Below are 27440 nucleotides of genomic sequence, written 5' to 3' on the forward strand. Positions count from 1 at the left end.
GGGACATGTGTGCATCTGATTTATTTACTCTACTGACCAAAGAAAGCATGGAAATGTAGTCATTTCTTCAGGAACTTCCTAATTATATAAGAGGAGCCAATTTTGTAAAAAAAAAAAAAAATGCAATATGGCAAGTGTCCCCTTAAGGCTGGCTGCAGGAACACCAGAAGTCCCATACACAACACCAGTTAAAAAGCCACTTTTTACACTAGAAATTAACTGGATTACAAGCTGGTTCAAAAAACGAAACGTGTCTCAGTAGCTAATGTCTTCATGTCCTCTCACTGTACAGGGGGTGATTTTTTTTGTACCATAGTTGTTTAGATTATATTTAGGAAAAACCTCCCCGCGCACTGATAAGTGTCTTATTTGATTGACAGTTAGCTTGACAGGCAGACGCTACCTCCAGAAGGCCAACTTTAGTTATAGCTTAGCTTACAGGAAGTCGGGCTCAGTGGGCGGGCTCTTGTCTGCCGTTAGGTTGATCCAAAGATTGGTTGAGACTGCGATTTCAATATGGAGCCCGCCATGGATTGGCTTCAAAAGCTGTTTGAGTCTGCCTATTGTAATCAGACGGCTGATGTCACACAGGCTCTGTCCATTTCTTTCTACAGTCTATTATCATTAAAGGAAAACTAAAAACAAAAACAAACAAGGATAAAAAAAGGATAATAAATTAAGGCATAAAAAGCCCTGAAATTTATCTTTTGCAAAAACCTATGTTCTGTCCACTTAGGGCTTCTGTACATCAAAGACTTTTTGCCACATTTTTTCCCCATGCACACATTTACAACACACTGGAAACTGTTACACTGCCAACTTAAGGGTCCTGACCCACCAGTTGAGAACCACTGGTTTATACCTTAAAGTAACAACTGTTGAGGGCATCTGGATACCAAGTTGAGTGTACTTAGTACATGTATCCATACAATGCACTAAAAATACTTCAATGATTACCTGCAATCAATATTCTCACTTTCTTTTCCTTAAATGAATAAATGCACATACATCATCTATCTCACGTAGGTATCCTAGCATGCTATATGCAGCACAAATAACAGGGGGTAAGTTAGCTACAAGCTAAGCGGCAAGTGCTTATCATTTACAGCTTTTCTCTTTCATAAACAGGCTTTTCAAAATAACAGTGATTTATTATTTACTAAATCAACATTATGGGAGGCTGGTTAGATTGAAATGATGCCACAATTCAAGACAAGCAGGTAGTGATATGTCATTCATGAACGCTGGTTAATTATGTGAATGATGGTTTTCCTTTCCCCATTTTGTTGTTGTTTAATATAAAAAAGCCAAATTAGTACCAGAAGATGAGCTGTTGGTGAGCTCATGGACGAGCTAACTACTGAGCTGAGCCTTTAAAAATGTAAGTTTTCTTCACTAAAATGTTTTTCTGGCTGCCTTGCATATTCTAGTTTGATTTTAACACCAGATAAACCTTCGTTTTATTTTTAATGTGACAAGTTCATACAGTGCAGCTCTTTCAACTTTTATATTATGTTGTATACACCGTTATAGCATCATCTGATCTGATGAAATTTAAGGTCTCAATTTTTCTTTAACATAAGAGGAAGGAGAATGGGGTGGGTTTTAGATTGCAATAATCACTGACTGCATGCTTGTTGTAGCAAGTGTAATAGCCAGGCTTCATCTTGTGTCTTAATGTACCGTTACGGTTCCAAACATTTCTATAAAAAAATTCAATAAGCTGGGGATCTGCCCTGACCACAGTGAGCATCATTAAGATGTAGCAGTTAAATGATGGGGCACTTTTCAGCTAAAATAAATCTGTTTCCTGCCTATTCCCTTCTGGTTCCTGCCACCAGTCTGAACTTCGGCTGGAATGGCAGAGACTTGCACTGTCTGTGACGCCACATGCATACCTTCTGCAGTCCACCCACCAAGTCAGGGTCTGTGGAAATGCAAACTTGACTGCAAAACTGCAAAATTTTGGGGATACCATGTCAAACTGTTCTCAATCAAAGTCGACCACCTGGTAGAAACCCAGCTTATGAAGCCCTTCCACATTTATGCTCATCAGCTCTTAGAGGAGCATCACAAGTCAAACCTACTTCAACTACATATTCAAACATGTCTCTAGGCCAGATATAACCGATAAAAACATATATAAATCATAAATTTGTATTAATTGCATGCAATCCCAGTCCATTCTAAGTGTATTAAGACTTTAGGGAACTACTTAACTTTAATTTGCTTGATAAGAAGACATTTAGGAGCTTTTTTAAATGGCTTGGACCTTGTTTGTGGGGCCAGGGGTCCTACTCAGGGACTTTTGATATAATGAACATCTAATTCTGATGGTGTTTTATTCACTTCTGGCCCTTGTTTATATTCAAAATACACGTCTTAATCTTTAAAGTAAATTTCAGATGCATAGCTCACATTTGATGCACATCTATAATGATTATATCATGGGGCCCTTTGGAGCAGGAGGCCCCAGGCAACCTACATTTGCCTTAAGGTACATCTGCCTATTTCTATATGTAATCCAAGCTATGTGATATCAAATCATCTTCAATATGCATTGAGATATGTTCCCACCTAATCATTATGGGTTACCACTTAGTATCCAAATGCACAGAAAGCCAGTTTATCTGTGTTAAAAGAAGGTATAAACAGGGTCAAAGTGTGACATGAAAAAAGATATGGAGGCTTAAACCAGCTAAGTTTCCCTGCCTTGAGGTTTCCAGTGTGGTGGTAAAAAGCAAACCCTAAAACATGAAATGCTCGATTTATAGCCTTTAGAGCAGCCAGAAGCATCCTCCAGGAAACTGAGCTTTAGCTGAAAAGATTTCTGTCTGCAGGCATGGCACAAGTACAGAAGGTAGAAGCCACTGATGCCGAGAAGGTTCTGCCCTGTATATCTGTGCCACTGTGTTAAACATAGGAAAGGAACTCAAGTTAAAGTAGAAAAATCAACCTCCAATCCAAAAATCATGCCAAACTTTCTCAATTTCACTGTTTTTTGATGTTCATGACATGCACTATGTAACTCGTCTGACAGGTTTTGAAATGTGCTTGCTTACTTTCTTGCTGAAAGCTGTGTCCAAATATTGATCGGGTAATATCCTCATGCCAAATATGAAGCTATGGCAAAAAGGCCAGACTTATAATGCAAAATACAGGAAGAAAGCTAGACCTGCTTTTTAAGGTAAACCTAATTGTCACATAAGAAAGATACAGAAAATAATGTGTCTAAACCTTAGCTGTGGAGGTGTGTGGAACTAAATGCCAGGAGGGCTGCTTCTTGTCTCTGTTAAAAGATAAACTCACTGACCTTATGTTTTTCATCCTGATATGAGAGTGGTGTTGATCTTTAGCAAACATTTCTGAACCTTTCATCTCATCAGGAAAAACTTGTTTCTTTCTGCCACCTCCTTCAGTAACAAGCTCAGCTGTGTGTCGTATGCTTGGAAATCTGAAAATCTACCTGCACACATTCTTTCATGTTACGAGGATACCATTAAAAAGAACAAAGTAAAAACAAAAATCTAGCTGCCTATCTTATAAGCATGAAAGTGCAAAAAGATTAAATGCTTGTTTACTTCTAAACATGAGTTCTGTTGATAATTCTCAACTCATCTATATCCAAATGTGCAAAGCATCTAATGTAAAGTCTTCAAAATGGCTTTGAGATTACTTAGATGTTTTTGATTAATTTTACAATGCTAATTTAGAAGCTTTATTCTTAATAGAAGCTGCATGTTAATGAACCCACAACTAATTGAAAAGAGCAATTATTCTGGGTACTTTGCCCTAAAGATGCTAGCCCCGCACCACTCTGGCAAAAAAAAACATTCCATCAGAATGAATGGTGGTAAACAAGAAAAATGGGGTTTTTAGTGATTGAAAAGCTTAAATACTAAATATGTTCATTCAGGAACAAAAATTAAGTGTCCAGTGAGCTCAACAAAAATGATGACTCTGCTGAACAGGGATCATTGCAACATCATAAAATAAACACAATTATAAGAGAGTCTGACTCTGTCAAACTGAATCAATGCCCCATCTTGTGACCAGAGATGTCATAATCCAACATCATATACCTTAAATGTATGTTTCAACCATGTTAAATTAGTTTGATCTTAATGTGGTTAATGTGTCAGTGAGAGTCTGAAGAGTGTGTTAGCAGGCTGGTAGACAACAGCTCCTGCAGCCACAGAGCACTTGCTGGCTTAAAGTGAGTGGGAATACAACAGCGATCCTACATTTGACCTCTAAATTCAGCTCCAAGCTACAGAGCCATTCTTTTACACTTCTTTGTCATTGGAGGGTAAAAAACATTTCTAAATTATCTCTGTTTTTCTGGATTCAATGGTGTATCTTTGTTGCTTTGTTTTGCATCTGTTTTTATCTTCTGTAAAGCACATGAGTTTACATTTGTATGAAATATGCTACATAAATAAAATTGAACTGAATTAAATTCTGTATTTTAAATTGTTTGAACAAGGCTACACAATAGCCTTTAATAGTGCTACTACCACTTTTTTTCTTATCTACCACCACTCGGGCCTTGTCCACACGTAGGAAAGTATTTTTGAAGATGGAGGATTCCAACCTTCCATAAAAATGCAGACTAAACAAAACTTCCAAGGTGAAGATTCATAGAAACTCCACTTACAGCTGTTTACACGTAGACAGGGAAAACTGAGGTTCGGGCTTGAAATGTTACACTGTGTGCCAATTTCTCTTGGATGTCACTGGTGTACATCATTATTATTTTCCTTTCTATTGCAATGACAGATGTTAAACCTATACTAGTGTGAAGCATCTAACTGGACTTTAGGCATGCTTGCATACATAGTTGCTTTCCCACTATGTTAAGACACCTGAATGGACACTCAAGACACAAAACTTGCTGCGAAGGCTGGCGCTTCAGCACAAGACCCATTCAAGTGGTGGGACAACTTTGAAAATGAAATAGTCATTGCAAAGGAAACAAAGGTTCACATTTAGGACAATGTTGCTGTCTCTGCATGAGTTTGACTAGTTTATCTAAAGAAATAAATCACTACAGAACACCACTGCTGTTGACAAGGGCCATTGCACACTGAGCCTGTTTCTTTTTTGTCCAAAGTTTTCACACTTTGAAAAAGAAAAACCATCTCAGTCATGTTTGCATACTGGCACCAAACTTTCATCCGTAATAATTTTTTCAGAGCAGGTTTGATTTTTTTGTGTTTTTTTCCGCATCCATCCAAGTTACTCAATTGAATGACTGATGATTCAAAGCAGCGACTGCATCCCCCTCCACTCTCTCTTTTTCTCCCTCACGCTAAACCCTCACTTTCAACACTGTGACTGTGATTTGCCCGTGTATGTCGCCACAGAACATAGAATAATAGTTAAAGGCCAATTGAGTTCACAGCCCGGTAACAGACACCAAGTTAAAAAGTTGCTTTCCATCCCTCCAATTAAGCACAATACCATAATGTGTGAGTTTGTGCCATATGAAGCTCTCTGTCAGGATGGATGGACCCCTTGAGGGTTTTTTTTTTTTCCAAGTATTGAAAGAGTCAAACTTTTTTTCCTCTCTGCAAAAACTTGCACATATTGTTTTCATTTTCAGTTAATAAAAATAAAATGCACTGGACTCCATGTGTGACATTTGTTATCCGATTACAGACTGAAAAAAGCAACTGAAAATAACAGACTCAGTTTGAAAAGGCCTTTACTTCCTGTAAAAGTGCTTTTGTGCATTTTCATGTGGACCCACATTTTTGAGAAAACTGCATGTGTGGATGGGATTATTTTTGAACACAGAGGAGGAAAACTACCTATCTACATGTGGACAAAGCCACAGTCTGTGGGCTTGTATTCACCTAAATGGAGGCGTGGTCACTCTAGAGAGCGGGAAGTGGCGTGGCACTGCTCTTATCCATCTCTGAAGAAAAATTTAGACGAGGGATGTTTGCCTGTGAAAGCTTTGTAAATACTTAAAAGAGATGTCTTTCATAAAAAATCAAAACTGGACAACACGACTCAAATAAGTTTGCTTGTATGTATGCACCTGGAAAGTGTTGCAGGCGTGTAAGTATGCATCCTCTGCTCTTAAGCTTAAAGTACAGTAAAATAATGCTTTAAAAGTGATATTGAGTGTCTGACTTGGACTGTGAGGGTTTCTTCAAACAAGGGTAGAAAAGAGGAGAGGTATAACAGTGTACATTTTTGATTTAGGGCACACAATCATCAGATTTCTTCTTCTTGTGTGTGAAAACAGGAAAATTTCAAAATGGTGCTGCTGCCCTTAGAAGTGCTTTGACATCCATTTGAATGCTCATACTTAAAAAAGAATATAGACACCAAAAACCAGAACAGACAGAACTGAATACTGGACTTTTAGACTTGTGTTTGCATGATTGTGTGTATATGTGCGCATGTTTGTGTGTGTGGTGTAAGAAGCTGCCTGATCCAGGCAGCGTGGCGTCACTCCTGGAGAGCCCAACCTCCAGAAACCTCCTACACCTACACACTACAACACCACCACACATCATTGGTTAACAGGACTACAAGCTGATTGGCTGTTACAGCAGAGTGATAATGTTTTTGCCTTCTATGTTCAAAGCTTGTTAGAGTACAGACTAAAGCACAGAAATATATCCCCCAGACTGTCTTTGATTTTTTCCTTTTTTGCAGAAACAGTTTCTTTGAATGTTTGCTCTCTAGCAAAAAAAGCAAGAAGCATTAGGACATAGGTAACATGTATGTGTGTGGGAGTGTGTGTTTCCATCTCTAATCTACGTTTGCAGCTGCAAGCCGTGTGCCCCTCCATCCATGTGTGGGTTTATCTGTCGGTCTTTTTTGCCCACGCCAGGTCGTCTGAACGCGGTTTCTGCCCTGTGAGTCGTTGGATCAATTGTTCCATCCGTCTCCAAAAGCCCAGCTGGTCCAGTGGATAGTTACACCAGCCTTGGATGTGGAGAAAAGGAAAAGGAGACAAATAATTAGGCAGAGAGTACTAGAAGAGTCAGGGATGTAAAGGGAGGAGAGGGAGAATGGGAGAAAGTCAGAAAAGAACAACATAGAATGTTTAACTCAAGAGTGGGAAGCATAAATGACTCTTAACTGAAATAAAGCCAAAAACACATGTATATAGAGATGGGGAGAGCGCAGAACAACTTTAAAAACATCTGGCAGGTCATATTTTAACCTCCTAAGACCCTGCATGCACATATGAGGATACATTTTGGCTTCACTGCAGAACAAAAATAATTTCTGCTATGAGAATTTTTGAGGTAAGTGTCCAGAATGTCCACTGAAATTTAAGTCATTAGCTTGAGATTTCATGGAAATGTAAGAGTATCTATTTGGAAATTTAAAAGAGTTCTTAAGGATATTCGGGGGAGATGCTCTGTATGTTTTCACACATATGCAGGCTGGAGAGTGAGGTATTTTAATGGTTAATATTTCAATGATATTCTTATCTTAAATAATGAAACTTTAGGGTGCTTTCACACTAGGCACAGTTGTTTCGCACTGCACCGGGCACGATCCCTCCCCCTTCCCCTCGCTGCCTTGCTTACATACTAACATCACTGATCCGTGCCCTGGCCCACTTGAGTGTGCACTCATACTGAAAAAGCAGATGGCCGTATGCACGTAGCTGGTTTACAAACCTACCAAGGAGGAGAAAGAAGAAGAAGCTACCACAGCGACCACTTGGGTCATGACCTGAGCAAAGATTGTTTTTGTTTTAACCCAGCAAAAAAGTCCATCCTGCTGCCATGGATAATGTTTTATTTTTTTTGTGCCTTTTATTTGATGGAGGAGGACAGTGGATAGAGTCGGAAACAGGGATGAGAGTGGGGAAGTGCTATGTGGTAAAGGGCGTCAGGCTGGATTTGAACCCGGGCCGTCCGTGTACATGGGGTGCGCCTTAACCACTTGGCCACCTGCTCCCCTGCCATGGATAATTTAAAATCACTTTTTAAGATGCCAGCAACGTCCCTCTTCGTATCTGCACATCTACATGCAGCTCAGCGGATTAAATGGGCTAGCGCTGAGCAGATACAGCAGTTTTTGAGGTGACGGGAGACTTTTATTGCCTTTACATCTCATCTCATTGACTCCAACTTGCGTTCATCTGTAAGGTGAGTCATAACAGACCATTTACTGACTGGATTCTGATGATGTTTGTCTTTTATTGAGGAAAAATGTGAACAAACTGCCATGCCATGGAAAGAAGTTACATTTTTACGATGTCATAAAGCTGATATGACATTCTGCCCTGTATCCAGGTGCTGTTGCATTCACATCTCATCTGAACCGTGCCAGAGTCCACTTGAATCACGTCCAAGACCACCTCTTCAAGTGGGCCCAGTACCTGGGCACGGTTCATTTGCATTACACTGACCAAAACAAACCGGACTTTGGGCTCAAGTGAACTTGGATCCAGGAACGGGCCCCTGGTGTGAAGGCCACCTTACTGTGTGAGCATTTGACTTGATGTGATATCAAATCACATCACAAAAATCACAGGAAAAATTATAGGTTAATATCTAAAATCATTGGTTATGAAGCATAAAAAAAGTTATTTCTACTTGAAATCCCATTTACTGGAGCAATGAGAAGGACAGAGACAGTCAGGTTAAAGATTTTTATTCATAGCTGAATGGAACAGTCCCTGTAGGTATTGGCTGGGTGATTCATGATTCCTGTAAGAGTCAGAGAGAACACAGATGAAGTGAACTCCTCTGCTTCTATGACAGATTTATACATGAGTCACATTAAACAACCAAGGATACTGAGGGCCAGATCCACTAAAGAAGAGCGTGGTGCAAATCGCTGCCCTCATATGCAAACCGGCCTAATTACAAATAGCAACTAATTCACAAAAGCCAGCACTAGCAGCAACAGGCAGTGAAAGTGGTCCAATTTAACACCAAGGGCTCTAATTTCGTGGCGCAGCGCAAGGTGGCGCAGGGTGGCAGAACATGGCGCACCCCGCGCAGCGGTAATTTCGTCCAGCTCACCACCATGCGCAGCCAGTTTGGCAATTTGGTAGACGGGGCTGCGCCGAGATGGGTGTGGCGGCGCACCAGGGGGAGGTGTCGACAGATTCAGCTTGGCGCAGTGACAATTTCATGTCAAAACACTGCGCGGAAGGTGCACTGAAAGCCCACCAGCTCCAACCTGGTCTATTCTCGGCGCAGGTGAACCGCGCCTGGTGTAGTGGTAATTTGGCTGACAGGCGCGCAGTGCGCACACGTCACCAAAACCTCACAGGCGGGTTTCCAGAGTGTCAGGCACATTTCAATGCAATAAACAATCACAGCAACCACTATTTAACGTAACCGTCTGAACCAGCATATACATTTGTATCTATATTAATTGTCCCGTCACATCTGATGTCAGATCAAAGATGTTTGTCTCGCGTAATTGAAACTCAACCTGATGGCAGCTAGGAGTGATAAAAACTAGCGAGTTCACATCTCTCAGCCAACCACAAACAGTCACGGCATCCGATACGGAGTATATATTCGGCTTCTGTCATCTCATGAAATTCAAAAGAAAAGAAAAAAGAGAGAGACGCTCGCTGAATAAATGTAAGTCAGTCGCTGTCTTAGGGATTTACCTGTGATTGCCCCATATTTCTCTGTTTTAATCTTTATTCTTAACGTGATCTAAAAAGATGGAGTACATTATTGCAAGGAGGATGAGGAGGAGATACCGGGAGAGAATATATCACCAAAGGTTCTCCTATTTGTTGATGACAGAGCAGGAATGCAGGTGGATCACAAGCATGATGCCTGGATTAGCCTGCTGCTGTGTTTAATGTAATTGTCACTTCATTTTGTCTATCTATTCATGACACAGGAACAGATTACATCTGTCCTGCGAGGTGGTCAACACGGTGATGCGCATCGTGGCCTCTGATGCACAGCCTGGTGGCCACTGTGTGCCTTCTTTGCTCTGACAGCTTTATTTGGCCCTTCTCCTTACATCATTGAACCGTTTTTTACATTGGGCAGCGGTTCTCAGAATATCTGGGCAAACTTGATTGACAATATTAGTAACTTCCTCCCAGGCAGTTTTTGCATCATCAGCCTGTGGAGGTCTGTTAGCATTACCATATATTCTGGTACTGCGAGCTTGGACCTCCCGGACCAGCACATCAGTTTCCTCCTAGGAGAAGTTTGGCCGCCTGGAGCTGCTGCTGCTGTCTTCGTCCACGGTGGTGGCGAGGTGAAATTGGCACTGCGCCTTGCCTGCAGCGCATTTAAAGGCGAGGAGAGGCGTTCATTTGATTGGTGAAGATTACACTCGGCTGTGTTAAACCCACTCACGCCTTCTCTCCTCCCTCTTTGCCACCTGCGCTGGTGGGAGGGACGGAGGCATGGGTGCGCCACGCCGCGCCGGACTGCGCCATGCACGAAAATTGCAAAATGCCCTGGACACACCTCGTTAGCGCGGCGTAGGCGCGGCACAGGGCAGGTGCGCCGCGCCTACGCCTGGTCTACGAAAATAGAGCCCCAAATCACACCAGGTATTAAACTGGCACTATTTCTTTCTCCCTCTTGTTTCTCCTCTCTACAAAAACATAAACAAACTATGACCTAAGGTTTTTGAGGAGCAATGGTTAGTTTGGAATGCCACTCTTCATTCTGCAGAATGAGATCAAACACTGGGGCAGCACACATAAATGTCAAACAACTTTAAATAAACCTTCCATGGCTACACAGCTTATCCCATTCGGTGTCGCGGCAGGCAGCTGTCATTGGGCGAGAGGCAGGGTACACCCTGGTCTGGCTGCCTGTCAACTGCAGGTCTTACATATAGAGACAAAAAAAAAAAAACAAAAAAAAAACAGGCATGCTCACTCTCAAATCTACGGCCAATTTAGAGTCACCAATTACCCTAACGAGCATGCCTTTGGTGGTGGGAGGAAGCCGAAGTACCTGGAAAGAACCCATGCATGCACCGGGAGAACATGCAATTCCAAACAAAAATAGAGTTTATCTTTTAAATAAACCAGCTCAATTTAAAAAAAAGTCTACGCCAAGGATTAGCTTTTATGGTAAAGGAATACAGAGAGGAACACACAAGAAGTTCTAAACTGATTTATAAAAGATATTTACAAAGCATCCACAGACTAGAATGTGTGATAATATTTCTCTGTATAGCAAACAGAGACGTGCTCAGAGTGCAAAAAAAACATTTAACAAAGTGGCATCAAAAGCTGTTTAAGAAGATCACTCAGAATTATCACTGACTGCTAATGCACATTAAGCTATAGAACTTCTCTGCCAGTTCAGAGTATGTCCAGGGAAAATGACCTTCACTAAACTTCATCAGCCTATAGCTGACTGATGTTCAACTTTTACATCTTTTCAGAACAGTAAAACTGTAGCACAGCCAGGAGCCCCTCCTGCTGGTTGGCTGACTGTGCTGTCAGTCACTCTGTCACACACTATGGCAGCTTTGACCTGATCTGAATTTGACAATGACATATATGTCTAAGTGTTTCAGACAGATCAGACCATGGCCTTGGACTCCTCATGGGATTTTGCTGCTGTAGTTATTTGTTTTACTCTCAACCCCAGGCTTTGCTACAGGACTACCTACAGGGCAAACATTGACTTATACTGACCTATTCGTAACTATTCTCCAATCGTTACCTCCTCTTTTCCCTCCGAATCTAAAACACACCTTTTCAAGCTTTTTTTTTTCCTTCATCTCTTGTCTTCACCTCATATTTCACTTCCCTGTTCTTGATTTCCTCTCCCTTCAGTTGTCATCTATCCCTACTTTATTCAAGTGTCTTACACTTATCATTTATGGACGTTTGAGCGTGGTTAGGGGGAGGGATAAGGGATTCTCCCAGGAGGCCTCCTTAGGCCCTACTAATACTATACTCTGGTGTATGCTTCTGCTTTGAATCAACACCACGGCAATGAAGCAAGCCCTACACACTTTTTGCATTGTTGTGTCCATGTTGCTCTGCAACACCATGTCCAAATGCTACTCAGTGGTGTGATTTTTAAACCAGTTTACAGGCTTTAAACATGCGATCTTTGCAAGTTTTTCTCTAGAAACTCTTGGCCCATTTCATTCTATGCCAAGTTCATTTTTCTGTGGTTATGTCATCATAGAGCTTAATAGTCAAGGATGAAGGAACTACATATCCGGCAATGCATTGGATAGATTTTCAAGCTTTTTAACCATCTGTACCTTTATTACACTTATTTTAGTACTACATTTTAAATGATCATGTTGTAATATAAATCATTGTTTGTCTGTATTTTGCTTTATACTGCAGTGGTATGTTTTGCCATCTTTAACAGCTGACAGTTTCCCTGAAAGGTGCAGTAGACATTTCTGAGGTTACCCGAGACCCCACCAACCCGAGACACTGCTGTGACACTTCAAGATTGTGGGTATTGAAGTCTTTTTGGCTGAGATTACAAAAAAGCTATCTTTTTCTCAAGAAGCAATTGATACCTTACAAACTTTTGTCTAGTACGGGAGTAGATATCGATTCACACTCAGATAGCCGTAATAAGTCTAGCCTGGATAGTTTCAACAATGTGGATAAAACAGTGGCAAGAAAAAGTACAGTATGTGAACCCTTGGAAATTATCTAGTTTCTGCATTAATTGGTCATCAAATGTGATTTGATCTGCATCTTAGTCACAAATATAGGCAAATGCAATGTACTTGACCTAATACCACACAGACAACTATAATATTTTAAGTCTTTATTGAACACAGCCGTTAAACATTGATGCAGCTGGAAAAATTAAGTGAACCCTGGATTTAACAACTGATTGAACCACCTTTGAAAGCAATAACCTCAACCAAGCGTTTCTGGTAGCTGTTAATCAGCATTCAGGAGGAATTTTGGACCATCCTTCCTTACAGAAATGCTTCAGCTCACCCATATTTATTGGCTGTCTGGTATGAAAGGCACTCTTGAGGTCATTTCACACCACCTCTATTAGATTCAGGTCTGGGCTCTGACTGGGCCACTCCAAAAGCTGGATTTTCTTTTTTTTTTAAGCCACGCTGCAGTGGATTTACTTCAGTGTTTAGGGTCATTGTCCTGCTGTATCACCCAACCTCTCTGACATTATCCTGTAAGATACCTTGATAAACTTGGGAATTATTTTCCCCTCCATGATGGCAGAAGCCAAGGCCCTGAAGCAGCAAAGCAGCCCAAAATGATGATGCTCCCTCCACTGTACTTCATGGTGGGGATGTTATCATGTTGGTATGTGGAACCTTTTTTCACCATACATAGTAATGCATGTTCTTCCCAAACAATTCAACCTTAGTGTTATTAGTCAAAGTAACATTTTACCTTGTTGTACCCTGTGTTGTGGATTGTCATGGTGCTGCTTAGCAAATTTAAGGCGGGCAGTGGTGTTTTGTTGGAAAGCAGCAGCTGGACTCAAACTGAGCTGTTGTCTGTCACATATCACTCTGCTATACTGTGCATAACACGCATGTTTGTGATGTGATTACGGTGTTGCAAAAATACATTTCAGGACAGAAGTTTTTCCATTGACAGTAGTGATACTAATTACTACCAACCACTGCTACAGCACAGATTAGATGCAAAGGGATAAATGGGACTTAAGAAAAATACAAACACACTACAAGTGCACACACACGCCCTCAGTATGTACTCTTTATGGTTAAAAAAATCTCATAGCTATGCATCTTCTGTATGTTTAAGGTAAATGTATAAACGTATGTATGGCTGCAGGCCAAAGTACATTTACATGTACAAATGCATACATGCATGACTGTGCAACAGCCTCTGAGCTCACATACTGCTCTGACACACACACATCTGTGCAGAGCAAAGTACACACATGTTCATGATGCAGCCGAGCATTCCCCTGACAGTAGAGATGTAATCCCTTTTAACTATCACCAAACACACAATATGTACATCTGTATGAAAAGGGAGTTATACGTTTCAGCTCACACAGTCAATGACACCAGAAACACACATACACCTAAACACACACATGAACAGAGTTGTTATGATACCAGAGTTTAGAATTTCAATAGGATACAAGCTACCATCAAACAATGCTGATACCTGGTTTAATACTAACAAAAAAGAAGATCTGTATTTTTCATATGTAGGTCATTTTACAGGTGTCAGTGTTTGTGCAGGGCAGTGATGCTGTGATCAGTCTGCAGATCAGGACCAGGAGACATTGCTGTCTCTGTCCTCTGCTCTATATCAGTCTGTAACAGACAGTGCACGTGCATCTTTAGACCGGCTCAGATTACACAAATTCAACCAGATTTTGGCCTGACTGCAACATCACAGATTATCATCAAAACTCTGGCATGATTTTAAGGAGAACGACAAATGGTCTTGTAGTAGGACGTAATTAACAATGCAACCAAGACGCCCCACAACCACGACTCAACAAGACTAGCATGTCAGGAATTTTCTTACATCTTCATCTAGTCTGACACTCTGACCTAACATCAGTGACGTGAATCCTGACGCCTACCATCAGGACAGCATTTGCTCCTTATCTTTTCATCATCATTTACAAGAATCCCTACTTTTTCTCCCTCCAGGGAACTATTCTGTACATTTTATATTGTTTTATGTACATTATCATATGCATACCTTAATTGCTATATGAAGAAGAGCCAGCCATATTGTCCTTCTCTTAATACATCTATAATTGTTATTTATAATCCATTATATCATTGTGTGTTGTTCACTTTTCTTTTTATGAGCTAAAGACAGCTACAACCACACAGAGTGCTTCTGATGTAGAGTGACTGACACTCTTTGGACTGCTCCCCTGACAACCTGTGAACTCATACAGTCCCGCTCATAGAGCAGGAGAAAGTTAGTACAACAAACATGGCAGCACCAGGGAAGGACATTAGGAATGCAAGCAAGGCAAAAATGAGATGGACATAAAACATGAGGTTGGCAAGAAGTGCTACATGAAATAAAATACTGCAGAAATAACAATATATTGCAATATATGGTGTCACAATACTAGGGTGACCTGGAATAGTCGGCAATTTGACGATTCGCTTCGGAGGAGTCTGATTCGACTATGAGGCTCATAGTCGAATCAGATTTATGCGTTTTGCTGCTGTTAATGCAGCAAAATAGTGTTATAGCAAATGTCCAGTAGTTGTTCTAAATGACCGGAATTCTTGAGGACTGCCAGTCCGGGGACAAAAAAGTCTAGCGGAAACACTGTTCAACTATTAGTTGACAAAAGACAAAATCAGACGAATCAGATTCGACTATGAAAAATCTTAGTCGTTGACACCCATACACAATACTTACTGTATTGCAAAAAGGTTTAAAATCACAATAATATCAAATTGTGACCAAAGTATTGTGATAATATCGTATCGTGGGGCCGTATCGTGGTTTAAATTGATTCATACTGCGGATGTGTTTTGAGCTTATGATTTGATCAGCCTATGACTCAAAACGCTCCTCAGGCCTGCTTGTTTGTCTGTGCCTCTGCACTCAGATGGTTACAGTGAGTGGTGCGAGTGACCTCCTCCTCCCTGAGATCTTTCTTTACTCCTCTGGTTGACCTGCGGATGTTTTCCCCCACTCACCTCAGTAACAAACCTCAAGGCATGCTGTCTGGACATGATTTACTATATTTAGAGCGCAAACCGTTTCAATGAGCATTACAATGTGAACTGTATGATACATGGGGGAACTTTATCAGTTATGATTAAACCATTTCACCTCTAAACCTTACACACAAATGCAGACAAGAAGCAAATAGAGACATCCACATGGGCTGTGTGTATTTGGGCTACCCTTGTCTGATGCTCACACACCAGCACCCATGATGTGTTTGCATAGGGTGAATGCTATAGCTGCAGGGTTGCGCGTGTCCCTCCAGTGACCCTCTCTCTGCTGGAAGATAGTAAAGCAGCCAGAGGTTCTGTTTGATTTCACTTTCTTTCCCTCCATCTCTCCTGGTTCTCCTTCCCTTACCACACACTCCTCTTTTTTTTTTACTCTAAATCCCTGCTTCCTTCCCATCCTCTCCTCACCCTCCTCCCTCCCCTGTCCTCCATCCCCCCTCTGCCTGTGAAGTCCTATTTGTTAGAACAGACAGCAGGTTAGCATTAAATATACATGGGGATTGTCAGCCGGTGGCGAACACAAAGGCAGCTAGGCGGGCCCCAGTGGAATCCAAGCCCGGCCCAGGCAGGCAGGCTGGGGGAGTGGGGGGCCGTCGCCATCCCCTGTGGGTCCCCGACCGCCACCATCCCACCTCCCACCACAAACACATACACACAGGTTAGAGACCACGGGGAGGTCAAAAAGACGAGTACACACACAGATGCTGTAGTATGCAGATGTCAGCGAGAGTGCGCGTGAACAAACACACTTTCCCAATGCCACCCCCCTTCAACTTACTCACACACATCTGTCGTCCGCAGGGGCACAGGGTGACGTACAAACTGAAGCCCCCTGGTGTATCCTCCCGCTCTCCTCTCCCTCCCTTTCTCCCTCTCACCCAGATGCATGCAGAATACTGAATGTGGATCTGTTACGGAGGCCTCGTGTCTCTAAAGACACTCACGCACAAAAAAACAGAACATTGTCTTTTAGTTATTTATAAGAAACCCACAGACAGACAGACACAGGCGCCATTTTGTCCCAATCTACTGAGAATTGTAAGGGAAATTATTCCGGAGTCATCAGCTGCAATTATGGCGATCTAAAATGGCCGCCCACAAAACACATAGAAATTAAACATCTCTAGGCCTGTAGTCAACCAAGAAAAACTTGGTCGACTGAAATTACAGCCACACAGCAACCAATCGATTGGTCAGTGGAGGGGAAAAAAACAAAAAAAAAAACAAAACTTCACATTATCTCAAGATCAGTTTAAACAGTAACATGGCATTCTGACAGCAATGTTAGTTTCATCAGCTACAACTATGACTATTAAAATAGTTAGTTGACTACATTTTTCCCACAGGACGAAATAGACAATCCCATTTCTACCCCTTAGCCCTTCATACAATGGACCTCCGTGTTGATCTTCTCCATTTATTTATACATTTAAAAGCCCTGGTTTACACGTGTACATATCCAAAATACAATAAACCCACATCCCTATTAACTAAAGGTTGAATATATGAGAAAAAACAACTGTTGTATTGTCTATGATCATTTATAAATGCTCATTTATAAATATTTGCATTTCCATGCCTTCTTCATTGTCCATTGTCCTATTTTGCAAAGAAAGTGCCTCTGGAAAAGATTTGATTGAAGGGCCATGTTCCCCTCGCTAAGATGTTTCCAAACTTTTTCTGCAGAGCCCCCCTTTGACAGATGAAAATACTTTTAGGGCCCCCCTGCCCCTTACTAAGGATGTTCCTAAGCGTCTATATCCCTATTTAACTAAACACTAAAGTTTATTGAACCGACCTTAACCTAAAGAGGAGAAAATCCTTAGAAAACAGCCAAATTCCTCACCAGGTCACTGTGTTGGCAAGCATGATGTGAGCCTGATATACTCTCTACAGCGTGGCTAACATTATGGGCTAGTTCTGCCAGCCTTTGTTTCTCTTTGCAGATAAATATCGTGTTTTGAAGCGTGGTCTCTTTTCACTTCAGTTGAGTGACGTATGAGTTCAACCCTCAACAGTCTACATACTACTTTATGTCCATTTATACAAAAAAAAAACTTTCATAGCATGGTGTTGCTACTTAACACTATCCGCTAAGCTACAGCTGAGTTTCTCATATTTATATCCGGTGAAGCCCTGTGGGAAGGCTCAGACAGGAAGGCAGCGGCTATTAACTGAAGCTACAGTGGCCTCTAGTGGCAACAGGTTCATTACAGTTTAAAAGAGCATTATAGACTGGGATTTCAAGCACGTGATTATACAGAAATAATAGGTAACTATTTTAACTGACTCATAAATCTTGCGCCAGCTAATTTGAGAAAAGAATTTAACCTTTGAACTGTTTATTCGTGCGCATCCCTACCCCTCACCATACACATCTACGTGTAAAAATATGTAAATGTACAACATACAGACTGTTGCACAAGATCATTGCTATACAATTCAGATTCTTTTTTTACTGCAACATAGAACCTTTAAATCTGTAGAAATAGCAATCATCTGTTTGAAATGAATTTCAAAAATCTGACTCTTTGAGATGAACAATTCCCTGAAAATAAAAACTTAGATAATATTTTATTTTTTGAGATTTTTACTTCTAGTCCTGCAATAATTTCAGTGGCTACTGTCAGCTAGTCTTGTGCTGCAGATCTTTTAAGGTCCTGGGTGTAGCTGAAAGATTGCCACTCTCAGCTCACTTTCAATGTCCAGCTTTGAGCTGTATTTTGTCTCAATTAAGGCAACAGCATTAAAACCTGTCTCACACAGGTAGGATGTTGCAAAAGGGAGGAGTGTGTCCAGTACTCTCCTGCCCAGCAGTGGGTTCTCCTTTTCCACTCCAGTCCAAAATGCAGACAGTGTCTTGGACTTGAACAGCAACTGCTCCGTTGAATCTGAGGTGACATCAATGAACTGCTCCTCTCGTGCAATGCTTAAGACATCAGCTGGTGTTTCTTAGCCTTGGCTTGCTGCCTCCCTCCTGTCATGACACCGCAGCTCCCTGGGGGGGCACACATCCCAGTGGGAACCACTGCCCTAGCTCTTCACCCCAACCCTTGATTCCAGCTAGAATGGGAGCACACTACCCCTCGACATGAGCACGAAAAATGTAGGGTTGTGCTAAATGATAGTGGCCAGGGGAGTATCAGGATTGAGACTTTGTGCAGAACAGTGGACTCCTGAAATACACACTGAATTGGGCCACATTTTCTAGCATTCCAGGTCGCAGTGAGTGGGCAATGATGGCAGCTGTGGTTGTAGTGCATACTGGTCCCACCAGATTATACTTTTAAATGGATAAAAAGTATCAAAAGTGCATCCTGTACACCAGATTTGATGGTAAACTTAGTTTTTTCAATATTGACTTGATTTAAGGTTTAATTTTGAATCTACCAATGAACTCATGCTCACACAAAAAAAGAACAGACTTTTTTGGGCACCCTGCCGGCTCGTATTGGCTGTGAAAACCCTGCACATTTACCATTACCTGGTCCTGACCATAGCTCTTACCTGTAGTGATACAGTAGTACGTCTCATGTGGCGAGACATGATGGATGCGATGATGTTTCCGTGGCAACACCAGATGCCAGTCCTGAAGCAGCGTGACCCAGCGTGGCAGGCCGAAGTAGGAATGGCTCCACTTATGAATCTGATTGGTCAATGTCACGAAGACCGCCAGGGCGAAGACGTAGCAATCCCAGGGATAGGACGCCGCCAAGGCCTCTGAAAGGTGACAGGCAGACATTTATATAAACAGAGTCAGAGACAAAGAAGGAGAGAGTAAAGTTAATAGAATAATTGATCAAACTGTTTAATGTAATGAAGAGGGCCAGCATGAAGGCGTAGTACTCCCACAGAGAGGATGCTGGCAGGAGCCTCAGAGAGATGAAGAGACCGAGGGGGAGGAAGAGGAACAGGGGGGAAAAATAAGAGAAGACGGAGAGACGGGGAAGAGTGGCAGCAGGGGAAGACAAAGACAGACAAGTAGGAAGATGAGGAGAGAGGGTAAAAATAATCTCAATGAAACATAAAACAAGGACAACAGAGAGTAGTCAAATGTTTTCAAGAAGCAAAGACTGCCAATAAGAGACAGGCCAAACGGAGAGCAGTCATCTGACATTAATGTTTTTGATTTTTATCACATTGTTCACACTGTTTATCACAGTGATGACACCCCGGCACCGCAGGCATTAGGGGAAAATTTAAGTGAGTCAGTCAGGGGTGAGACTCTCTTCACCTGCGTGCCATCTTACAAGATAATGTGTCCCCACAAATTCACTCTGTTGTTTACTGTCAAGTTTAAGTCATCCTGAGGTTCAAAGTAACTATGAATCATCCTCTGAATCTCCTTTTAATATGTAAAGAACTTCTGCATTCTCAAACTCTGAGAAAATCACACAGCAGTCCAACAAAGATGCCCAGGGACTGGACAGAAAGTGTGCCATGTTTTTATGTGATATTTAGATGAAGGTGGAGTTTAAGGCTGGGGAAAAGGGACACTAGTTAAGTGGCTCAGAGAGAATGTCACAGAGAAACAGCATTAGTAGAGCATCTTTCTTTAATGTGGTGTATTCTTCAAACAGGGAACAAGCTCAGCATTTCACACAATAAGAAGTCATTTAGAGCTTTAAAGAATGTTCTGAGACCTTTATTACTATATACACCACTTTGAATTTCAAAAGATTAGAGCCATGTTTGCATTAATACTTGTATATGAAACTAAAATTAAAATTGTTTTTCCTTTCTAGAAAAAAAATCTGCATTCAGATGACAACATTTTGAAAGTAACTGCCTAGGACACAAAGCCACACCACTTAAATCATTGTCTTATACACGTAAGACCAGTTGGGACTTTGACTTTATTTAGATTTTGCATTAACAGTGTGTTGTGGGTGTTCACATAGCATGTGACTGCACTTTAGCATGCGGGTTCAAACTATGCATTTAAAATACATCTTCAGTGACTAACTTGTATCAGAACCCTAGCAAAAACAGCCCATGGCTCTCTTACCTTAGCTTTGTATTCTGTGTATTGTGCACAGTGAAGCAATTAGAATGAATGGAGGTGAATTAGCCAAGAGCTAAGAGGCTGATTTTAAGAGCTTTTCTCCCATATGTTGTCATAAAAATGATTTTAAAGGCATGGTGGTAAACTATTTATCAAAGAAGTCTTGTTGGGTTCATACTGGATTGAAATGACAGCTCAATTCAAGATGCCAAGTCACTGGGGAGTTGTGATGTGCCTGTCATGGACAAACTGGTTCTGAGACCTGGCTCTATTAGTAAGTGACAAAAGCTCACTCTCATTTCAAAGACAGTTTCTTTCTTTCTTTTTTTGCTATGATTTTATTATGTGCACGTCCAAATGGTACGGAGTCAAGAGCTGGATGACCAGCTCTACTTAGTGCCAAATAGTCCAGATTTCTAAGATGAGGTGGGATATAAATAAAGCCATGCTTTTTGTTTACTAGTGAAATAAAGCAGGTCTTCTTATTTTTGTCTTTAGTGTGTCTACAATAGCCAGCCAATCTGAAGGGAAGCATCCCAGACCACCTGCATTTCAGTAACTGAAATCTTTTTCAGTGCAAAATGAGTTAAGGATTGCCACTTGGTATCTGTATCCCCAAACTGGAAATAATACCTGTGAATGCTGTATAATGCATATAATAATGCATATACGCATACACACCGCCCTCCACAAATATCATATTATATTCCACAGTCAACTGTAAATAAAATCATTAGAAAGTGGAAGCATTTAGGAACAACAGCAATTCAGCCATGAAAACATAAGACCACGTAAAATCCCAGAGTGGTATCAATAGCTGGGTTTCCATTACAGTTTTTCGCAAAAATAAAAGTGATATCTCTTATATTTCGACCAAGTACAATTGCGCTTTGAATGTGTTTTCATTGAAGGGAGTTTGGGCATGAGCCTCACAAATCTCGTAAATATTCTTGATCATTTTGAACAAATGACAAAGTCCTATCCCTATGTATGGCAAAAGCCACGTATTAGGATATAAGTATGATAAGAAAAGTCTCCTCTTCCGTCCACACAAACCATGCCATGTTGTCTCAGAGTAAACAGGTCATCTGACACCATACGTTATCTCCTGTGACTTGTTAATGCATATAAAGTGTTTCCGTTGTACTTTTGCAATATATTTTTATATCAAAACGTCTGAAAAACCTCCTCATGAGAGCGCAAAACTTTTTGCAATATCTGAGAGGTTTTTCAAAATTCAAGTGATTCCATGACCTTTTTTTTTTTTTTATTGTGCATTTTTAAGGGTAATCGGAAACGCAGCTCATGACTGCTAAAGCACATGGTGTGTAAAAGTTGCCAATGCTCTGCTGATTCCATTGCTGAAGAGTTCTGATCTTCCACTGGCATTGATGTAAGCAGGTGCAGCAGGAGCTTCATGGAATGGGTTTTCATGGCCGAGCAGCTGTGTGCATACCTCACATCACCAGGTCCAATGCCAATAGCTGGATGGAGTGGTGTAAAGCACGCCGACACTGGACTGTGGAAGCTTGTTTAGTGGAGTGACGAATCACACTTCTCTGTTGTCAGTCAGATGAGCTAGTCTGGGTTTGGTGGATGCTGGGAGAACATTACCTGCCTGACTGTATTGTGCCAACTGTGAAGTTTGGTGGAGGAGGGATGATGGTACAGAGGTGTTTCTCAGGGTAAGGGCCCTCATCTCCAGCGAAGGCCAAGCTTATAGCTTCAGCATAACTATACCGTTTTAGACAGTGTTATGCTTCCAACTTTGTAGCAACAGTCTGGGGAAGACCAACATGACTGTGCACCGGAGCACAAAGCAAGGACTACAGAGACATGGTTTGATAAGTTCAATGTGGAAGAACTTGACTGGCCTGCACAGAGCCCTGACCTCAACCCCAATGAGCACTTTTGGGATAGATTGTGAGCCAGGCCTTCTCGTCTAACATCAGTGCCTGACCTCATAAATGCTCTACAGAATGATTAGGCACACATTCCCACAGGCACACCAAAAGACCATGATAAATGGATGCCAACACAGTCGTCTTCAGCATTCTCACCACACTGTAGTGGCCAATAGTATGTATATTTGATTAATAACTTCCAGATTGATTTTTCTGTGAAAATGTCTGGTACACTTTATATTTTATGTCTATCTAGATGGTCTGTGATGATGAGGAAGACAACTGAAACACGACTGTCATGGACTGTGCACATGGACTCTAGTAGGACATTTGTGAGTGCCGACTGTTTTGTCATGCACCTTAAGAGTATGTTCAGGCACAATGATTCCCTGCTATGTTATCTTTTATCACTGTACTGATTAAGCAACATCATGGTGGCAGAATTCACATCTTAAACTCTATAGGACAGTTTAATTTAACACTTGAAGCATTTTTATGGACAAAACAGTCTCAAGCATGGCAACCCACTGTTGTCTGTCTCTCCATATGACTTACAGCTGTCCTCTCTCTGTCTACCTCCACCCTCTTCCCCTCTCTTTGGTTAAAACAGCGATCTCATGACCCCTGTTCAAGTGCAGACATGACAGCTGGAGATGTCACCTCACAGCTTTCAGCTCTCCCCTCTACCTCGGTCTCTGTCTCTGTCTTTGTCTGGTGACCGCTTGACACCGTGAGGAGCTTGACATGACAGGTTTAGATGTCATCTTACCGCTACATGACCCTCTGCCACCGCCACCCCCCCACGCTCTCGCTCGGTCTCTTCTCTTTGCACTCTCACCCTCTGTCTCAAACTCTTAGCGGTGACCACTTCTGGTGCAGACATGACAGGTGTAGATGTCACTGCATCTCTCCCTGTCTCTGTCTGGTGACCTCTTGACTCCCTGCGGTGTGTGACATGACAGGTGTGGATGTCACCTACGAGTGAACCTCACTACTGCTCTCTCTCTCCTCTAATCTTTCCTCCCTCGCCCCCCATTAACTGTTCCCTGCTGCGGACAATCAGCTGACCTTTGCAATTTCCCCTTTGCTCCTTCAATTCCTGATGTATAAAGACTTATCAAAGGCTTTCCATGTGTTTCAGAGTTGGAGTGTGTGTTTTATCATTGTCTGTCATTCTAATGCAAACAACAGCATTGATAAGCCTGACTTAAAAAAAACCATACAGACAGCTGCAGGTTGACCAGATCCCTCAGCCCCCAGATTGCTTTATAAGGCACCCAGACCCCTGAGGCACTTTAGGACAGGTTTACTAAGAGGCAACTTTACACTGTGGACCAAACCTGCTCTGTTACTTATGATACCCTACATGCATCAGGTTATGAGCCAGCTGCAGGACAGAGAGGTCTGTTACTGGGAGAAGGCAACATCAACAACAATGGATGAGGAAAGAAATTAAACCTTCACCCAAGCAAAGTCAGACAACTTTTTTCTTCATTCCTTAATGGGTCTGATTCACAGAGACACTCAGACGCTGCTCCTGCTGAGAGCATCTCTGTCTGCTTTCATACCTTAAAAACATTTTAAATGGACACTGACCAATCTGAGAAACAAACAGAGAAAATACAAGAGGTAGTGCTTAGTCTGATTGTTTATAAATGATCTTTTCTGTTGAGACGAGCTCACCATTAGACCACACACATCACTCCTTCTCACTAAAGGCCATCACTCACTGATGATCTCTCCCTCCCTCTGCTATAAATATAAACCGATACTAATCCATCCAGATCATAAAGAGGAGGGAATTATCTGAAACAGAATCAAAAAGATCCATACCATCAATACTATTATTGCAGTTTAATAGCAGCATGCTGTAGTGCACTCAATAGTGGCTACGTCACGTGCTTTGTTGCTCTGATTGGCCCGTAAAGACGTGACAGAAAGAACATTCATACAGTCACCCTCTGAGAAAGGCTCTGCCCTTTCCCAAACACTGTGTATAGTGGTTTTCCAGGTGGATGTGTGAAACAAATCCATCTGGAGTGCCAGGTTAATGTTAAAGTGCTAACCTGTGATGGCATTCTAAACTCATGTCTGTGCATATAATCACAGAAAAAAATGTCCTTATAAGTCTGTTTTTGTTCTATGTTTTGGAAATAGGGACGCACAATATTGGATTTTGCCAATATCTTATATTTGAATATGCTCTTTTGACAAGAAATGTCAGTCCTTTGGACGCTTAAAGGTTTGAGGATGACCGAGAAGTAAAATCTAGTCCTCAGAAAACACTTTAAAGTTTAAAGAATAAGGATAAATAAAGAAAAACACCTCAACTGACTTAGATCTGTTGGTTCAGCCTAAAACTCCATTAAATCTATCAGTCTATTATTATATATGGACAGAATTTACAGTTGATATTTGCTGAAATACAAAGGCAAAATATGATTTGTGTATTTGCAGAACTCTTTATCTTGCTGTTATTTTAGACATCAAACTAGAAGAGTAGAGAATGCTTGTTTTACCAGACTACTGCATGTATGTCAGTGATACTGACACGGGCAGGTGATGTTTGGTTTGTTACCTGGCTGCTCTTAAGTATCAAAGTGGAACGTACCGATGACTGGGACATTAACTGAGCTGTTGACTGTCTCACAATCTGTTGCAAACGCACAGGCAGTTTAGAGTCACAAATGAGCCCCAGGAGCATGTCTCAGACTGTAGGGAGCTGCAGGACAGAACCCACACATGCACGGGGTGAAAATGCAAACTTCAGACAGAATGGCCCTGCCTGACCAAGGATTTGAACCATGAACCTTCTTGCTGTCAGGCAACAGTGCAAACCACTGCTCCCCTGTACAGCCCTGGTGTAAAACAGAGATCTGAATTCATTTTGCAACCAGCAGATCCTCCAAAAGGCTAAATATATTCAGCATCATCTGGTGATGTCATTTCTAGTAAAGTCTGTTTTTCCATTTGGACATCAGGATGTTTACCTGTTTGTAAAACTGCTACTCTAAACTGTTCATCTCCTCTGCATTCACATTACTGAACACACCTACTTTTTTTCTTATAGATTTCATCCCTTCTCACCACCATGGATCCTTTCATCCTGAAAGACTGAGACTGGTCCTTTTATTGTTTTAATCTGTTTATTTATATCACTCTAATTCATATCAATATTTGATTTTAGGTCCTGTTTTATGTTTTATGCTCTAATATATTTGTTGTTATTTGTGCACCACTGTGACTTACCTCTGTTTTTATGTACAAACTGCTCCAGACCAAATCCCCTGAAGGGATAAATTAAATTCTTTAAATTGAACATCACCATTGTTTGTGAGAGCACAACCCCGTGAAATTGCAGCTAAGCAAGCTCTTAACTGGGCTAACTGATGTCAACACCCCCCTACCCCCTCCTCCTCACCCATCAGTGACCTTTCAGCTAAAGTTGAAGTGCAGACATGACAGGTGGAGATGTCACCGCCTTAATAACACGTTGTTCTGTTTCTCCTGCTGATCTCCCTCCTCCTGTCCCTCCCCTCCTGCCCTGCACTTGTTAGGTCAGCGCACATGATTACCAGCAACACTGCCCCCTGCCCTCCCATCATCAGTGGACGCACTTCAGACAGAGTCGCTGCTACCTTTGGCAACTTGCAACACTAAGTCACTGCAGCAGTTTCTAAGACTCTGTGAATTTAACCTTCCAAATACTTTTATTTCCTTTACAACTAAATGAAGACTTTCAAAGATTTTTTTAATAAATCCTGATTAAATGCTGGATTTTGCCCATGAATCATGATGACCATAATTACATTAAAAATATTCAAATATATAACCTTCAGTGAAGAACTGTTTTTGTAGCCTTCCTTACCTGTGCCTTAAAAAAATCAGTCTCTGAGCTCTGCAGGCAGTTCCTTTCATCTTATGGCTTGGTTTTTGCCCTGGCATGCACTGTCAGCGGTGAGGACTTCCATACAGAGCTGTGTGCCTTTCCAAATCATGTCTAATCAATTTAATTTACCACAGGCAGCCTCCAATCACAGCATAGGAACACAATCTTCACAAAGATCAAGAAACATGGGAGGAACCTGAGATAAATTTTAAGTGATGTTGCAGGGGGACTGCATACTGTAAATGTGATATTTCCGTTTTTTTATTTTCAATTAATTTGCAAAAAATAATTAAAATTCAGCTTCCAGTTTGTCATGACATAGTAATGAGTGTAGATTAAAGACCCTGTAAAGTAAAAATGAATCTGTATTTAGGTTTGTTGTATGACAGGTCACTGTGTTATGAACCCCTAAATCAAATTTCAGACAACTAAAACATCTCTAAGTTTATGAAATTAAGCTTCAAAATCATGAAAAATGAGGCAGTAAAATCTGCTCCAGGGCTGAAGCCATGCACACTCAGGAGAAATACAATCTTCTCAGATTTAGAAAATGCTACAATGTGAATGAAACCTTGTGATCAGAATGCAGCTTCCTGGCTCTGTGCCAGAGAAGAGACAAAGTCCATTTTCCGGCTCAAATCTCTGTTATGATACTAAACGATCCATAGACCACTGTAGCTGATAGATTTGGCAAATTCACTCACAATGAACAAAAACAGCATTTAACTGACCGTTAACTTTCAATAAAGGCAGTGACATCAGCTAACAACAGACTAAGTGCTCTGTGATTTGTATTGTAGTGTTAGAGGGGCGGGGTCATTCCCCACTGTGGGCTCATGACATCATGAGCCTACATATTGGCCCCACCCACATGAACCCCAGCCAGGTAAGAGGTGAAAAACGTTCTAACAGTTTAAATACAGAATTCAGTAATATGTAGAACTCAGTGTTTTCACATGCTTACAACAACCATATTCAAACATATCTAGAGTGTTAA

At 41.4% G+C, this 27440-nt stretch overlaps 1 protein-coding gene across 1 annotated transcript in view; it reads right to left on the reverse strand.

Moving 5' to 3' along the window:
- Positions 1–567: 567 nt before the first annotated feature.
- The window catches only part of si:ch211-212o1.2 (uncharacterized protein LOC492735 homolog), an 82931-nt gene continuing 56058 nt past the window's right edge, over positions 568–27440 (reverse strand). The window contains exons 5-6 of the mRNA XM_041795363.1: positions 19153–19365; positions 568–6945 (exon numbers count right to left, since the gene is read on the reverse strand). Of these exons, the coding sequence (XP_041651297.1) occupies positions 6821–6945; positions 19153–19365 (338 nt within the window). The 3' untranslated portion in view covers positions 568–6820. The remainder of the gene's footprint in view (positions 6946–19152; positions 19366–27440) is intronic.

The sequence above is a fragment of the Cheilinus undulatus genome, linkage group 9 (genome assembly GCF_018320785.1).
Source record: "Cheilinus undulatus linkage group 9, ASM1832078v1, whole genome shotgun sequence".
Lineage (NCBI taxonomy): Eukaryota > Metazoa > Chordata > Actinopteri > Labriformes > Labridae > Cheilinus > Cheilinus undulatus.